Source organism: Phacochoerus africanus, chromosome 2, assembly GCF_016906955.1.
Source record: "Phacochoerus africanus isolate WHEZ1 chromosome 2, ROS_Pafr_v1, whole genome shotgun sequence".
NCBI classification, from domain to species: Eukaryota; Metazoa; Chordata; class Mammalia; order Artiodactyla; family Suidae; genus Phacochoerus; species Phacochoerus africanus.
Genome location: NC_062545.1, coordinates 74017985 through 74035692, shown reverse-complemented (window position 1 = coordinate 74035692; position 17708 = coordinate 74017985). Strand labels below are relative to the sequence as shown.

General features: G+C 41.7%; 1 protein-coding gene across 1 annotated transcript in view; it reads left to right on the top strand.

Annotated features, from left to right (window-relative positions):
- The first annotated feature begins 546 nt into the window (after positions 1-546).
- SEC63 (SEC63 homolog, protein translocation regulator) overlaps positions 547-17708 on the top strand; it is a 74415-nt gene continuing 57253 nt past the window's right edge. Inside the window, exon 1 of the mRNA XM_047762155.1 lies at positions 547-853. Coding sequence (XP_047618111.1) covers positions 730-853 — 124 coding nt within the window. The 5' untranslated portion in view covers positions 547-729. The remainder of the gene's footprint in view (positions 854-17708) is intronic.

The following is a 17708-nucleotide window of genomic DNA, read 5'->3' as shown; positions in this document are numbered from 1 at the left end:
TTGTGCCAATATCCCTGTGCAGCAAAGTGACTCAGTCATATATAAATTCTTTTAAAAATATTGTTTTCCATCATGGTCTACCTCAGGAGATTGTATATCAGTAAACACTGTTATTAACTAGGAAAACAGAAAAGTGAGAAGGCAGGACGGGTGAGGTAGGGATGCCGAACAGGTGAGGCAAGGAAGCCTGAGCTATACTTCGAACAGCGGTGACCGGGATCGCAGTCAGGTGAACCCCGCACGCGTGGTTCGGGAAGCCCGGGGTAGGACCCTCGAGACCATAGCGCGACCCGGGGAATGGAAACCGAGAAGGGGGCGAGAGGGACTCTAGAGGAAGGCAGCCGCGGGCCTCTAAGGGAGGAGCTACAGGAACTCGAAGGGCGGGGCTGAGGTTAAGGGGGCAGGGATAAGGGCGGGGCCTCGCGGAATTCTCCGGCTGCGCGCGCCACGTCTCCCTCAGAGAGCGTGTGAGGGAGAGGCAGGAGGGGGTGGAGGGGAGGGAAAAACCGAGAGGGGCGGGAGCTTTGTCTTCTCGCGAGATCGGGGGTCGGCAGCGGCGGTGGCGGCGGCGGTGGCGGCGGCGTGTCCGTGAGAGTAGCGTGGGGGCGGGGAGGAGCGGCGCCGGCGGCGTAGGAGCTACGCCACACCCGGCCGGGGCGCTGGGAGCTGGAGCACAGAGGGGGGTCGTGGCGGTGGCGGTGAGAAGAGGGAGGCGGAGGAGGGGGCGCCATGGCGGGGCAGCAGTTCCAGTACGATGACAGCGGGAACACCTTCTTCTACTTCCTCACCTCCTTCGTGGGGCTCATCGTGATCCCGGCCACATACTACCTCTGGCCCCGAGATCAGAATGCCGGTGAGTCCCGCTGGTAGCTGCCATGGACCCGCGCAGGCCCCTCTGGCTCTTCTGGGCCGCGCGGCTTTTGCCCGCTCCGGCCCAGCTCAGTCCGCTGCGCTTGGGGTGATACCGCCCGCGCGGCCCGGCCTCGCGTCCAGGCGTCAGCCGCTGGCGGCGCCCGGGCTCAGCTGTGTTTCCCTCCGTGCCTCTCCAGGCTCCTCTCCACCCCCTTCATTGTCCTCCTCTGGAGTTTCGCTTTGCACCCTCTCCTCTATTGTTCTGGCGGCTCCTGGCAGCCTCGTCCAGTCTCTTTGTCTTCTATTCCTCGGCTTTTATGGGGGTATTTTTCTTTATGGAGGGAACAAGATGGCATAGGGAGGATGGGAACTGGAAGATGAGAGTAGAGAGTTGGCTACGGAGGAAGCCGAGCGAGCAGGCTCCACTCTGAACCCTCAACCCACGGTCCCCTTTACCCTACACCCCAGTTTGCCTGTTGCAGCTGTCGTTACAGATGTTTTGGGCACAGTCAGAGCTGGGTGGTATCTATAGGACGCCAACTGAGCTCGCCAGCCGCCCCTCCCCCCGTGCCTTTCCCCTATTGCCTTTTCATTTGTTCACTTACACTGCGGGGGTTGGGAGCAATGCCGTTATTCCCCTTAGCAAAAAAACAAAACAAAAAAACCAGGCTTTTCTCTATTTCCTTTTCTTTGGAGTTTCCTGTTTATGGCGGAAAAAGTGCAAGTATGAAGGAAGGATTAAGTCTATAGGTAGTTCATTTGTGAGGTAGCGGGTGCATTTGCTTTTAGTTCTAAATCTTTTCACGTTAAACAACATTGGATTAGAATACAGAATTATATAAATTCTTTTCAAAGCATTTTATGTTCGGATTGTTTGGATTCCATTTGTTGCACGCCGCTAGGACATATGGCAGGTGATATTCTTAAAACTGATGCTGGAACTGCAAGGCCCTAATAGGTTGTTTTATGGTAGCGTTAACAGTAACGAGTAGGTTTTGAGTAAGAACAACCTTAGGAAGGTTTTCTTATTCACAAAAGCGTGCTAACTTGAATAAATACATTCTCTCAAGTTGGGTGTGGTGGTGGTGGGGTCTAGGTTGTCCAGCTGATATACTGTACTTTGGGGACATTGTTAACAGGGAAACATTAAACCAACTCAGAAACTTATTAGGCTTTAAGACATTCAGTGCTCTGTAAAATTCTTCATTTACATAATGGAACTAAATTAAATTGAATTTAGGATAAGTAATAACAAACAATTCCATCTTTTTATATATTTGACAGTGATTTTATCCACTAGGTGCAAAAATCTGCCCACAGTTGGAAACTTTCTTATTCAGTGGATAGTTTATGATAGTTGGATTTTGGGCTGTTGTGCCTTCTTTTTCTAAGTATATTTAAATTGTCTGGGTTTTTTGGACAGCGGTTGTATATAAGTGATGTAGTCTTAGTATTGTAATGGTTTTCTGTATCAGCAAAACATAGGCTACTTTGGTAATTTTATTTCTGGTTAAAAGAGTGCATTTTTCAATATAGTTTATTTTCACTTACCACCCATTTGTGTGTGTGTGTTGGTTGTGTGGAAGACAAAGGTATTGGGAGAGTAGGTAGGTTTGGTTAGAATGTGTTTTGAGAAGCTGCTCTGATTTCAGAAATTATTTTAATCCACAGTGGATTTTTGAAACTTGAAAATCATATTTTCATGGTGGGTTTTGTATTACAAAATTTGCCTAATAACTTATAGACAAGTCATACTTGAGCCCTTTGAGCATATAGTTGGTCTTTGGAAGAGTAGTAGCAAATTAATACTTATTTATGTATTATGGACTTCAAATATTACTTTATTTAATCCTCTTAAAAACACAAGGAAGTCAGTACTATTATTATCATCTCCATCCTTACATGAAGAAACTGGAATTTAAAGAAGTTAAGTAACTGTGTGGTGTGGTGGAGACTGGTCTGCTTAGCTTCTAAGCCCTTTTTGTATATTCCATATTGCTAGACAGGATTAGGTGTTGATTTGCTCCTTCTTTACCTCTGGCTCTCTGCATTGGACTTGCTTTAGTCTATGAGAGTGCACAGGTTGATGTATTTTTTTTGGTTTTGCCCAAAATTGCATTATGAAAATTAAGGTGGATACTTAAATGCTCTTTTAATTATCATGAAAATTAGTGTACACCACTTGGACTTTTTCTTGTGTATCTATCATAGTCACTTGAGTTGTTTCTTTAGAATTACAGTGGTATTGGGAGTTCCCGTCGTGGTGCAGTGGTTAACGAATCCGACTAGGAACCATGAGGTTGCAGGTTCTGTCCCTGGCCTTGCTCAGTGGGTTAAGGATCTGGCGTTGCCATGAGCTATGGTGTAAGTCGCAGATGCGGCTTGGATCTGGCGTTGCTGTGGCTCTGGCGTAGGCCGGTGGCTACGGCTCTGATTAGACCCCTAGCCTGGGAACCTCCATGTGCCACAGGAGCGGCCCAAGAAATGGCAAAAAAAAAAAAAAGAAGACAATAGAATTACAGTGGTATTGAAAGGATGTTTTTCTCATAGTGACTTTTTACTGAGGTACAATTTTAATATCTTGAATATCAAAGAAAAATCTTGAATTATGGGTTCACCCAAATCTCTGAAAAAGAAAGTTCTTTCAGGTGTTTGCAGAAATTATTTGGTGACTTGTACTGATAGTAAGCTACTTACATAATTTTTATTTATCTCACTTAAAAAGTAGTCAAAGTTTGAGGTTGGAGTGTTGTTGTTTGATTATTGATGCTGTTTTCCATCCTTAAGGGCTTTTTCTGGTAGGTACTGTCGTTCTAAAATTTGAAAAATCCTGTAGTATATCTGCCCTCAAGGGTTTTGAATAAAGGATGTGGATCTGTAGTATTTTTGAATAACACACAGGTGTTTGATTTTGAAGTTTATTTAGTTTTCCTGTGAAACTGTATGTAGCCAAAAGCAAAAATGTAGGTGTGTGACTTTGCACTTCAGGGTTCTTATAGCAGTCTTGACTTTTCCGGGGTATCTTCTATATGAAGCATAATAAGATTTTCTTTGTCAGCAATTATACAACCTTAAAACAACCTTGTTTCAGTGTTACTCTTTTGGGAATTGTTGAGCTCTTGAGTACATCAGAAAGCATGGCGCCATTTCAGAGTGGAAAATCTAGGATTCTAAAATGGAAATAGCTTGGTTATTGGCATAGTCGATATGTTCATTGAAGTTACTCTGTTATCCAAAACATTATTATTGGAATCCTTTTACCTGATTTTTGTCTAATCTCTTGGGTCATCTGTGCTTGTAATTAATGCCCCTGTTAATAGTTGAAGGGTCCTATTTATTTTACTTTCTTGGTTGTTTGCAAATTGGCTGAATAAGGTGACTGAGTAAATTTCCAGACCATTATGGACAAAAAGCTCTGTATGAAGTAATAATATGGGAGACTGGATTTCCTTAGAATAGTGGTTCTCAACCTAGGCTACTCCTTTTTTTTTTTTTTTTTTTTTTTTGCTTTTTAGGGCAGAACACACATGGCATATGGAGGTCCTCAGGCTAAGGATCAAATGGGAGCTACAGCTGCCGGCCACAGCCACACAGGATCGGAGCCACGTCTGCGATCTACATGACAGCTCACGGCAATGGCAATGCCAGATCCTTAACCCACTGAGCGAGGCCAGGGATTGAACCCGCAACCTCATGGCTCCTAGTCAGATTCGTTTCTGCTTCGCTACAATGGTAACTCCAACACTGGCAACTCTTTAGAATCACTTGGGAGCTTTAAAAACTCTTAGAGCCATCACCAGATACCCTGATTTAATTGGTCTGGAGTGGGTTCTATGTATTGGTTTTTTAAAAGGTCCATATGTGATTGTAAATCAAAGCTAGGTTTGAGAAATGTTGCTGCATAGGTAATGGTTTTTTGCTGGAGTTGTCATTTTTGAAAGTTGTGTATTTCTTTTGATTTGTATTCTTTGATAAAACCTTTAATGTCTTAGCCTTTTTGTTTTACAAAGCTAAGAAGGACTTACTGTAGAAAAGTGCTGTAAGTTCTTGTAGTTGATAGCTGAATATTTTTGTTACACTCTCAATAGTACAAGTTAACAGTGATATTTGACGAGAAAAATAACTGCGTGTAATTATTAGAAATTCATGTAATCCAGGGAGGGCTTCTATTCTTTTCATAGTTTAAGGATAATATAGATCCTTTGAAATAAGATAAAATGTATCATTACTGTCCCTAAATTTTGATTTTTTGACTCCTTGATCTTACTTTACTGCCTAGTTTTGAAATCTGGATCTACCAATTATTTTATCTTAGGCAGATGATTTAACTTTGTGTTTTATTTAGTTTATCCATTTGTAAAATAGAGACAGTAGTTATCTGTTTCATATAATTAAATTAATAAGGTAATATATGTAAAGTATTTGGACTAGTGTCTGGCACATATTGGATCTCTTAGCGCCTGCTATTTTTACTGGTTACTTAGACTTTGTGCAACAATATGATTCCCTACTTTTGTGCTCAGGTTTTTCCCCCCCCTATTGTTTGAAAGGATTAATGAAACTTTAAAAAAAGTTACATTCTTTTATTCTTTTTTGCTTCCTCCCTCTCAGTGCACAAGTGATTTAACTCTCTGACTTGGGAATGTGAGTAGGAGTCCACTTTTAGTGCTTAGTAGTAAAGTAAAAAAAACTCAGAATTTGAAATTAGAGGTTTTGGCTTTAAGTTACAGCCTAGGCCCTATTTAGTTGTTTCTGAACTTTGATCCTCATTTTCTAGGGGCAGTAATAATAGCCTGCCCTACCTACCCAAGAAGCAATGATGAGAAGCAAAGAAATAAGTTAATATAAAATGCTTACTTGTGAAACTAAATGCACTGTAGAAATTCCTTCATTTTGCATTTTGCAGATATTTATAGAGCACAATATGTTAGATGATGCTCCTAGGTAATGGATCAGATTTTTTTTTTTTTATTTTTGGCCTGACCGTGGCATGTAGAAGTGCCGGGACCAGGAGTTCAACCTGTGCCACAGCTGTGACCTGAGCCACAGCAGTAACAATGCCCGATTACTAACCCGCCGCACCACCAAGGGTGCTCAAAGATCAGGGTTTTTTTTTTTTGCCCTTGGCTGCCCCATGCCATATGGAGTTCCTGGGCCAGGGCTCAGATCTGAACCACAGTTGTGACCTACGCTGCAGTTTCAGCAATGCCGGATCCTTTAACCCATTGTGCTGGGCTGGGGATTGAACCTGTGCCCTGGCACTGTGTTGCTGATCCCATTGTGCCATAGGGGGAACTCCAGGATCAAATTTTTAAGCGCTTATAGCTTTTGTTTTAGTTGGTTGCATACATGCAGTGCAGAAAGGATCAAAAGGAAGAGAACAAAAATTGCTTTATAATTCTATCACTCAAATCATTGAGAAATGATTAAACATTTTGGTGTATGCATCCCCTTAGGATTACTTTAGACATAGTTCCTTCCCTTGTGGGGGAAGACCACCACATTCCTTCCCCCCCCCCCGCTGCACGCCACAATCTGAGACAGATAATTGTGATCCTGGCCTCAACTCTGCTGCTGTTCATTGAATATTTATTAGCCTCAAGGGTGGGGAGTGCTGAATGCACTCACCCACTGTAGCACTTTTAGCTAGATTCATGTGTTTTGACAGTTTTATTAGTGAGGTTTAGGTAGCCAGCTTGCCTAAAACCATATTGCTGCTAGGTGAAAGATCAGGTTGGACCCAAATCCTTCTTATGCCAAAGCTTCTCTTCGTAGCCACTGCCTTATATTACCTCCTGTAATTAATACAACACATTGTAAAAAGTCTTAAAGTACTATGGGAGCACAGAGGAAGGGGAGAGTAATTCTGTTTCGGATGTGGGTGTTTCATGTAGAGAAGGTGATTTGAGATCTTAAAAGGTAAGTAGGAGAAGTGCATCCTAGATGTAGAGGAAAGCATATGCAAAAACATGGAGCTGTTCAGTAGGTAGTAAAGATTTAGCAATTAGGCACTTGGGAGCAAATCAGCCATTTTAATTAGTTTATACTTTATCTTGTAAGTTGTTGGGTGGACAGTGGAGGTTTTTAAGTAGCATAGTTTACATGGTCAGTTTTGCTTTTGTGGGGCATTCAGTGGAGAATATTGTGGTGGAAGGCAGTGGGGTGGGAGGTGGTGGTGATGGGGTGGAGAAAAATTCGATGGAGGAGTCTCAAAGGGCTTATTATTAGTCCTTTGAGATGTCAGGATATAGGCGAATGAGCATATTAGAAAGAGAATTCTAAAACAGTGTCGGCTATTTTTGGAATATAAGTACCCTGAAGGGAATGAGAAAGCGGAGTGTAGATTTTGAATTTTCACACATTTCTGTTTTTATTTTTCTTCCTCTTAAAGCTGTTTGGTGATTGGCATAATAAGAACATATTAACTTTTATTGTTTTGGTGCCGAGTGCAGGGAAAAGGAGGAGATGAACATTTTTATTTAAAATGAAATATTGGTTGTATCCATTGATTCAGTTTATCTAGATGATTTCTAATTACAATAGAGTCGATTAACTCAATCTCTGGTTGAGTGGATGTTTTAAATGGAAAAAAAATTGGCTAGTTATTGGCTTTGTGTTCAAAGGAGTATATTTTATGGATGCTCATATTCAACTTAGAATATATAGTCTTCCTAAAATTTTAGATTTTGAAGGGATATTAGAGATCTGAGAAGTTTGAGTCCTTTTAAACTAAAGTCACATTCCCTCTCTGTTCTAACTGGACAGAAAGGGTATCAGAAGTGTAGCATATATACACTTAAGTCCCACATAATATAGTAAACCAGCTGGGAAATTGGCAGTGTGAATTAGAGTACAACATTTAGGTTTTATAAATGTGGGACAAACATTGGATTAGTAAATGTATTATATAAAAGTGTTTTTATTTAAAAGGTCATTCTTGCTTGATCTTGGAGAACCTGAAAACAAAGATAGGTTTATTTTCATTTTCTTAGTTTTTTGTTTTTGTTTTTTTTGTTTTTTGCTTTTTAGGGCTGCACCCACGACGTGGAGGTTCCCAGGCTAGGGGTCAAATCGGAGCTACAGCTGCTGGTTTATACCACAGCCACAGCAAAGCAGGATCCGAGCCGAGTCTGTGACCTACACTATAGCTTACAGCAACGCCAGATCCTTAACCCACTGAGCGAGGCCAGGGATTGAACCCGCAACCTCATGGTTCCTAGTTGGATTCTTTTCTCCTGAGCCACGACGGGAACTCCTCTTAGATGTTTGTTTGTCATACTTCTTATTCACAAATAAAGACAGTCATAAAAAATATATTCGTATTGTACCTGGACTTCCTTTTTACAAAATTTTCTGTTACCAGAATTTATTGTTGAGAAATGTTTTACACCATCTCATCATCACATTGTTTGTTTGAAAGGCATTATTTTTCTTTCTCTTACTAAATGAAACCAAGTCCCCCTAAAAGCCAAGTTCCTGCGCCAAGTTTATGATTAACCTTTCAGTCCAAAACTTCATTCCCTTTCTGTCCTGCACCTATTCCCCCAGGATTGAGGTATATCAGAGAAAAGGGGGCATTGAAACTGAGCAAGACCTTGTAAGATCTCCCAGATACAAATGCCCCCTCCATGTCTCCCATTTCTTGTTTGTAGAAAGACTGTAGTCTCCTAGGCCTTCCCTGAGTTCCAAGGAGCAGGCATAGGTTGTTACTAAGTAGGGAAGTGAGGGAATGTAGAAACAAAAGAAAAGCGGTTAAACAAGAATAGTTATGACTATAGTTGGGATAAAACAGAGTCCTAGTTCCCCTTAAGGGATATACAGAACAAGGATTTCTTTGGTTTGTTCTTTAGGAACTAAGGATCCTCCCCCCCACCCCCACCCCCTTGCCGTGCAGAACATGAGGATCCCAGACTGGTTGGAACTAGAAGGTTGCTGATTGAGATTCTTGAAACACCACCATGTTACCTCATCATCAGCCAGTCAGAAGAAAGCTATGCATCCTGCAGCCCTTGCCTCCCAATGTTGCCTTTAAAACCTCTTGCATGGGAGTTCCTGCTGTGGCGCAAGTGGATCAGTGGTGTCTTGGGAACTCTGGGGCGCAGGTTCAACCCCCAGACTAGCACATTGGGTTAAGGATCCAGTGTTGCCCGCAGCTGTTGTTTGGGTGACAGTTGCAACCTGAATCTAATCCCTGGCCGGGGAACTCCATATGCTGCGGGGAGCCAAAAAACAAAATAAAACAAACAAAAAACTCTTGCCTGAAAACACTTGTGGAGTCTGGGTCTTTTAAGCATGAGCTGCTCATACCCCTCACATGGTGCCTGCAATAAATGTTATACTTTCTTGCATTGCAACCTGGTGACAGTAGATTGGCTTTGATGTGTGGTGGGTGAGTGACCTGAAAGTTCAGTCCAATAACCTAAGCTGTTCCTTACATTTGGGAATTATTTGTGTCAGTATGGATGAAGGAATTTTCTCATATGGATTCCAGATCTTTTTCACTTTAGATTTTTGCCTGTTTAGTTAAATCTAGTGAGCATTCACTGTTTGCCTATACTAGGAGCAGTAGACAATACAAAGATGAATGCAATATAAATATAGTCTTTTTTTGATAGAGTTTATAATCTGGGTGGGGTGGGAGAATTAAGATTAGACAAATGCACAAATTGTATCTGAAGCACAGCAAAGCGTAAGAGAAGTGAAAACATACTATGGAAGTTAGCTAGATAAAGTATTTGCATCAAGTTGGGGGTGATAGTAAGTAACTAGAGGTGAGGAAAGGGCTCTTTAGAATGGGTTGATTTTTTTATTTTATTTTTTATTATAGTTGATTTACAATATTCTGTCAATTTCTGTTGCACATCCATATGCATTCTTTTTTCACATTATTCTCCAAATTCCATGGCAAGTGATCAGATATAGTTTGCTGTGCAATACAGCAGAATCTCATTGCTTACCATTCTAAATGCACTAGTTTGCATCTACTAACCCCAAACTCCCAGTCCTTCCTCCTCCCTCTTGGCAACTGCAAATCTGTTTTCCATGTCCATGAGTTTGTTTCTTTTCTGTGGGAAGTTCATTTGGGCCCTATGTTAGATTGCAGATATAAGTAACATCACATGGCATTTGTTTTTCTCCTTCTGACTTACTTCACTTAGTATGAGAGTCTCTACTTCCATCCATGTTGCTGCAGATGGCATTATTTTGTTCTCCTTTATGGCTGAGTAGTATTCCATTGTGTATATGTGCCACATCTTCTTAATCTATTCATCTGTTGATGGTCATTTAAGTTGTTTCCATGTCTTGGCTATTGTGAATAGCACTGCAGTGAACATAGGGGTGCATGTATCTTTTTCAGTGAAAGCTTTGTGTGCATATATGCCCAGGAATGGGATTGCTGGGTCATATGATAGTTCTATATTTAGATGTTTTTGTTTTGTTTTGTTTTTTGTTTTTGTCTTTTTAGGGCTGCACCCATGGCATATGGAGATTGCCAGACTAGGGGTTGAATTGGAGCTGTAGCCACTGGCCTACACCACAGCCACAGCAATGCTAGATCTGAGCTGCATCTGTGACCTCCACCACAGCTCACAGCAACGCTGGATCCTTAACTCACTGAGTGACACCAGGGGTCGAACCTGTGTCCTCATGGATACTAGTCAGATTCGTTTCCACTGAGCCATGACAGGATCTCCAATGTATTTAGTTTTCTGAGGTACCTTCATACTGTTTTCCATAGTGGTTATATCAGTTTACATTCCAGAGTGGGTTGGTTTTGATTGGATTGTCAAAAGATGAGAAAGATTTAATGGGTGAAATAGAGAAGGGAGGTGCAAAGAAGAAATTACATGAGCAAAAATATAGAGGCTGGAGAGCATGAAACATGTTCAAAGTACAAATCAAATCAATTGGAGCTCAGTTTCACAGAGTGAAAAAAATGTGAGAAAAGTCCAGAAAATTTGATTTAAGTCATATCAAGAACTTTGTATGTCTAGCTGAAGAGTTTGTATGCGATTTGGTTGACCAAATGTCAATTTGAACATTACAAGTTAATGTAATAACATCTTGTAGATTAAGAAGCAGACAGGAGATAGAGTTCCCTCGTAGCACAGTGGTTTAAGGTTCATGTGTCATCACTGAAGCATCCCAGGTCACAGTTGTGGTGAAGATTTGATCCCTGGTCCAGAAACTTCCACATGCCATGTGCATGGCCGGAAAAAAACAAAAACAAAAAACAGACAGGAAATAATATGGGCCTGAACAATGGTGGTGGCAATAGGAAGGTAAGGGACATACTTGAGATATTACTCGATATATTACTTTTTTCTTTACAAATTTTTATTGTGGAGGAATATGTATAAAACAAAATTTGTAGTTTTAACCATTTTTTTTGTCTTTTTTTTTTTTTTGCTTTTTGCTATTTCTTGGGCCGCTCCCACGGCATATGGAGGTTCCCAGGCTAGGGGTCTAATCGGAGCTGTAGCCACCGGCCTATGCCAGAGCCACAGCAACGCGGGATCCGAGCCACGTCTGCGACCTACACCACAGCTCACAGCAACGCCGGATCGTTAACCTGCTGAGCAAGGGCAGGGACCGAACCTGCAACCTCATGGTTCCTAGTCGGATTCATTAACCACTGCGCCACGACGGGAACTCCAGTTTTAACCATTTTAAATGTACAGTTTGGTAGTATTAATTATATTCATTGTTGTGCAACCGTCGTCACTATCTGTTTCCAAAAATTTTTTACCACCCTAAATAAGCTCTGTACCTATTGAGCAGTAACTTCTCATTCTTTCTTTTCTCCAGCCCCCAGTAAACTCTTTTTGTCTCTATAAATTTGACTATTTGGATATTTCACACAGGCAGAATCATACTGTATTTGTCCTTTTGTGTTTAGCTTATTTCCTATTAGCATAATGTTTTCTAGATTCATTCATGTTGTAGCATGTATCAGAACTTCATTCTCCTTATGTCTGAACAATATCCCATTATATGGATATACCGCATTTTTACTCACTCATCTGTTGATGAACACGTGGGTTGTTTCTATTCTTTATCTAATGTGAATAATGCTACAGTGAACATTGGCATACAAGTGTTAAATGTCTGAGTTCTTTTTTCAATTCTTTTGGGTCTGTTCCTAGGGATGGGGTTCCTAGGTCATACTGTAATTCTGCTTAGCTTTTTGAGGAACTTGCTGAACTGTTTTCCATGGTGGATGCATCATGTTGCATTCCTACCAGCAATGTATGTGGGTTCCAATTGATGCACATCCTCTTCATGTCTTATTTTCCACACACACACACACACACACACACACACACACGAAATTAGTCGTCGTAGTAGATGTGAAGTGGTATTTCATTATGGTTTCGATATGCATTTCCTTAATGGCTAATGTTGCTTAGCATTTTTTCATATGCTTTTTAGCCATTTGTATATCTTTTTTGTAGAAATGTCCATTGAAATCCCTTGAAATTTTTGAAATTTTTACTTTTTTAGGGGGGGGGGGGGCTCTGAGGCATACAGTTGCTTGATATGGGATGTCAGTTCCCAGACCAGGGATTGAACCTAGGCCATAGTGGTAAAAGTACCCAGTCCTAACCACCAGGCCACTAGGGAACTCTCCTTTACCTTTTTTTAATGGCTGCAGAAGTGGCGTATGGAAGTTGCTGGGCCAGGGATTGAATCTGAGCTGCAGGTGTGGCAGCGTCATATCCTTAGTCCACTGTATTGGGTTGGGGATCAGACCCACAACTCTGCATCAAGCTTAGCCACTGCAGTTGGATTCTTTTAACCCACTGCACTATAGCGGGAGCTCCCCTTTTGCCCATTTTTATTTTTAGTTTCTTTTTACGGCCACACTTGCAGCATGTGGAAGATCCTGGGCTAGGGGCTGAATTGGAACTGCAGCTGTTGGCCTATGCCACAGCCACAGCAACTCCAGATCTGAGTTGTATCAGAGACCTACGCTGTAGCTTGCGGCAACACCACATCCTCAACCCACTGCAAGGCCAAGGACCGAACCACATCCTCACGAACACTATGTCAAGTCCTTAACCGGCTGAGCCACAGCGGGAACTCTGCCCATTTTTAAATTGAGTTGTTTATCATTTTCATGTTGAGTTGTAGGAATTTTTCATATATTCCAGATATGGATTCCTTAGATAAATAGTTTACAGATAAAATTTTTTCTCATTCTGTAGATGGTCTTTTTGCTTTTTTGATTATATCCTTGATGCATAAAAGTTTTTGATTTTGGTGGTGGTCCAGTTTATCTATTTTTTCTTCTGTTGCTCATGTTTTTGCTGTCATATCTAAGAATCCATTGGCAAATCAAAGGTCATGCAGATTTACCCCTATGTTTTCTTGTAAGAGAAATACAGTTTTTTTTTTTTTTTTTGGTCTTTTTGCTATTTCTTGGGCCGTTTGTGTGGCATATGGAGTTTCCCAGGCTAGGGGTCTAATCGGAGCTGTAGCTGCCAGCCTACACCAGAGCCACAGCAACACGGGATCCCAGTCGAGTCTGCAACCTACATCACACTCACGGCAACGCCGGATCCTTAACCCACTGAGCAAGGCCAGGGACCGAACCCACAACCTTATGGTTCCTAGTCAGATGCGTTAACCACTGCGCCTCGACGGGAACTCCTAATTTTTGTATTCAACGTGAGGTAGGGGTCCAGTTTCATTCTTTTCCATTTGGAAATCGAGTTGTCCAAGTACTATTTGTTGAAGAGACTATTCATTTTCCATTGAATGAACAACAGCGTTTTCAAAAGTCAGTTAGCTGTTGGAGTTCCTGCTCTGGCACAGTGGGATCATTGGCATCTCTGGAGTGCTGGGATGCAGGTTCAGTCCCTGGCCTGGCACCGTGGGTTAAGGATCTGGCAACAGGTTGCAAGAGCAACTTGGATCTGACCCTTGACCTGGGAACTCCTAATGTTCTGGGGCGGTCACAAAAGAAAAAAAAATGAGTTGGCTATAGATGTATGGATAGTATCTATTTTCATGGGATAATTTATTGAACATAGTTTACCAGTGAGGACCTTTTAATATTAGAAGGCCAAGTCCTTGACTTCTTTTTCCGTTCACACTTCTTCCCTTTGGTGATCTCCCCTAGTTTCAAGGAAATATCTGTGTGACTCATCAGGCTTATATTTCCCAAACTTATATTTCTAGTCTAAAACTCTCTTTTAACTCCAGAATTGTATGTATTGTAAGTGCCAAGTACACATTTTCATTTGCATATCTAACAGACATCTTAATATGCACAAAACTGATTTGATTTATTTTTGTCTCCACTCCAACTTTTTTTTTTTTTTTGGTTGCATTTGAAGCATGTGAATGCGTGAAAGTTCCTGGCCAGCAAACAAACCCGTGCCACACCAGTGACGATGCTGATCCTTAACCCACTGAGCCACCAGGGAACTCCTTCCCAACCTTCTTGACCTATAGTCTTCTCCATCTCACTTCATCACATCTGTTTCTTCACCTGTTCAGGCAAGAAGTCCTGAAGTTATCCTTGGCTCATTGCTTTGTCTGATGTGCCATTTTCACACTGGTAGTGTCTCTCGTTGGCTCTACCTTCAAATATATATCTAGACTGGCCATTTCTTATTGCCACCTCCACCATTGTGGTTTATTGCCTGGATTATCATTAGTCCTCTAACTAGTGTCCTTGTTTCTACCCTTGCTTCTTATAGTCTGTTCTCAAAATAGTAGTAGAGTGATCCTTGTAGAGCTGAAGGCAACCTGTGTCACTCTTCTGCTCAGAGCCCTTTAAGGCTCTCCCCTCTCAATTGCAGTAGAAGCTAAAATCATTAGAGTGGCCTAGGAAGTCCTTCATGATATATATATATATTTTTTTTGTCTTTTTGCTATTTCTTGGGCCGCTCCCTCGGCGTATGGAGGTTCCCAGGCTAGGGGTCTAATCGGAGCTGTAGCCACCGGCCTATGCCAGAGCCACAGCAACGCGGGATCCGAGCCGCGTCTGCAACCTACACCACAGCTCACGGCAATGCCGGATCATTAACCCACTGAGCAAGGGCAGGGACCGAACCCGCAACCTCATGGTTCCTAGTCGGATTTGTTAACCACTGCGCCACGACGGGAACTCCCTTCATGATATTTTTATTTCATTTCTTAATACTTTCTCTCTTGTCCTTTCCATTCCAGTCACACTGGCTTCTCTACTGTTCTTTTTTTTTTTTTTTGGCCTTTTTTAGGGCCACACCTGAGGCATATGGAGGTTCCCAGGCTAAGGGTCGAATCAGAGCTACAGCTGCTGGCCTACACCACAGCCACAATGCCAGATCTGATCTGCACCTGCGACCTCCTCCGCAGCTCACAGCAATGCTTCATGCTTAACCCACTGAGTGATGCCAGGGATCGAACCTGCATCGTCATGGATACTAGGTAGATTCATTTCCTCTGAGCCATGATGGGAACTTCCTCTTTGCTGTTCTGAGAGCACACGAGGGAGGCACACGCCTTTTGAACCTTTACAGTTGCTGCTTCCTGTGCCTGGAATGCTTTTCCTCTAGATAGCCATATTACTGCCTTCCTCATCTTTATGTCCTTGCTCAAATGCCGTCTTCTCAGCGATGCCTTCTTTGAACAACGTATTTAAAATTAAGTTTCTTAGTTTGATACTGCTCTCTTCTCCACTAGAACATGAGAGCAGGGGTTTTTGTTTTGTTTTCTGTTGTATCTTCAGTGTCCAGAAACATCTAGGCACATAGTAGGTACAAATCACTATTTATTTATAAAGGAGTTCTCTACATTCTTTTCAGATATTTATATAGTGCCTTCTATATTCTCAGCAACTGGAAAAGGGAGAGGTGAATATATATGAGATAGCAGTCTCTGCCCCCAAGGGTTTGAGGACATATTGATTAAAAATTGGCTTTAATACTGGTTGCTGAAGAATAGTGGTGCCATCCATGCAAACTGCTGAAAAGAATGTTTAGTCCTATTTCATGTTTTAGAAGGGAGCTTATAAAAATGTTAAAAAATTTGAATTTAGTGATTCTACTTCTGGGACACTGTTCTAACGATACAGTTTTAAATACTAATAGAACCAAAGAGAAATACTCTGATATTGTGACTTACGTAAATGACCAGATATATATTCTTATGTATATTTAATCTTTGTCTACAGTTCCTGCTTACTCTTGAAATTTCCTAAGTGACGAAAGTGATATAAATGTGTCTTTTTTTTTTTAAGGGCCACACTGGCTTTATGGAGGTTCCAAGGCTAGGGGTCGAATCAGAGCTGTGGCCTCTGGCCTACACCACAGCCACGCAATGCCAGATCAAAGCCAAGTCTGCAGTCTATACCACAGCTCATGGCAACGCTGGATCCTTAACCCATTGAGCGAGGCCAGGGATCGAACCTGCATCCTCATGGATACCAGTCAGATTCGTTTCCGATGAGCCATGATGGGAACTTGTAAAGGTGTCTTTTGTTATGTGAATGAGATGACTTTTGGAATCATCTAAAGAAGGACTCTGCTGGTCACCAGGAGAACCAGCTGTATGACTGATTAGAGGAACTCTGAGCCCTATCCCCCGATCTTCAGGGAGGGTGGAGGCGCTGGAGATGGAGCTCAGACACCAGTGGCTAGTGATTTAATTGGCCATTCCTGTGATATGAAGCCTTATAAAACTCCAAAAGGATGGAGTTTGGGGAGCTTCTGAGTTGGTGAACACAGGGAGATTTTGGAAAGTAGTGCATCCATAAAGGGCATGGGAAGCTCCTTGCCCTTTCCTCATACCTTGCTCTGTCTTCCATCTGGCTGTTCCTGAGTTGTATCCTTTTATAATAAACTGGTGATCTCGTGAGTAAAATGTTCCTCTGAGTTCTGTGAGCTGCTTTAGCAAATTAATCAAACCAAAGGAGGAAGTCGTTGGAACTCTCAATCTGTAACCTGGACTTGTGACTGGTGTCTAAGGTTGGGGAGTGTGGGTGTACGGTCTTGTGGGACTGAGCCCCAACCTGTAGGATCTGATGCCAACTCTGGGTGGATAGGGTCAGAACTGAGTTAATTCTCAGACATCTAGCTGGTGTCCGAATTACTCATTGGAGATGTGGGGAACCTCCCCACCCCTACATTGGAAATTGAGTCTCAGAACTGTAGATGCCCATGATACCAAAAAATTAGAAACAGTTTGTGTAATTATAGAATTGTAGGTATATTATGGTGTCTTAATTCATTTGGTTATTAGTAGTTATTAAATGATATTTACAGTGAGTTTCTAAACATGGGAGATATTTAGAAATTAAAATATTTTTAATATTTATATTAAAAAGTTGTAAATTACGGGCAATGTGATTTTAACACAAACTTTAGCTTTATGTATTTGTGTCTCTTAATTTATACACTGGTACATTATAGAGTGCTACACTTAATTAGATTTTGTATGTCCTCTTTGTTCTCGTGTCTGAGAAACTATCACCTGGTCATCTGCTGCATTTGGGAGGAATTGTAGATGTCATCATTACTGAAGAACTGTCCTTGAGGGCCTTGATTGAGCAGCCCCTCAGCCCTCTAATTGAAGGAAGTACCTTACTCCTAGAAGTTAGTTGCTGGAATTTCCTAGTTTAAATATGACACTCACTTGGAGCACAATGTAATTTTTTTGGAATTCTCTACCATCTTGCACATCTAGTTCAGTTTAAGAAATATAACTTGAAATGAATCATTCCAACTATTGAGATTTTCCTTCTTTTTTTATTGTTATCTTCTTAGAGACAAATACCTCATAAAAGCCCTTATATCCTACAGATACGAAGAATGGTTCTGCTATAAGTTGAGCTAACACAAACAAAAAAGATCTGCTAGCCCCCC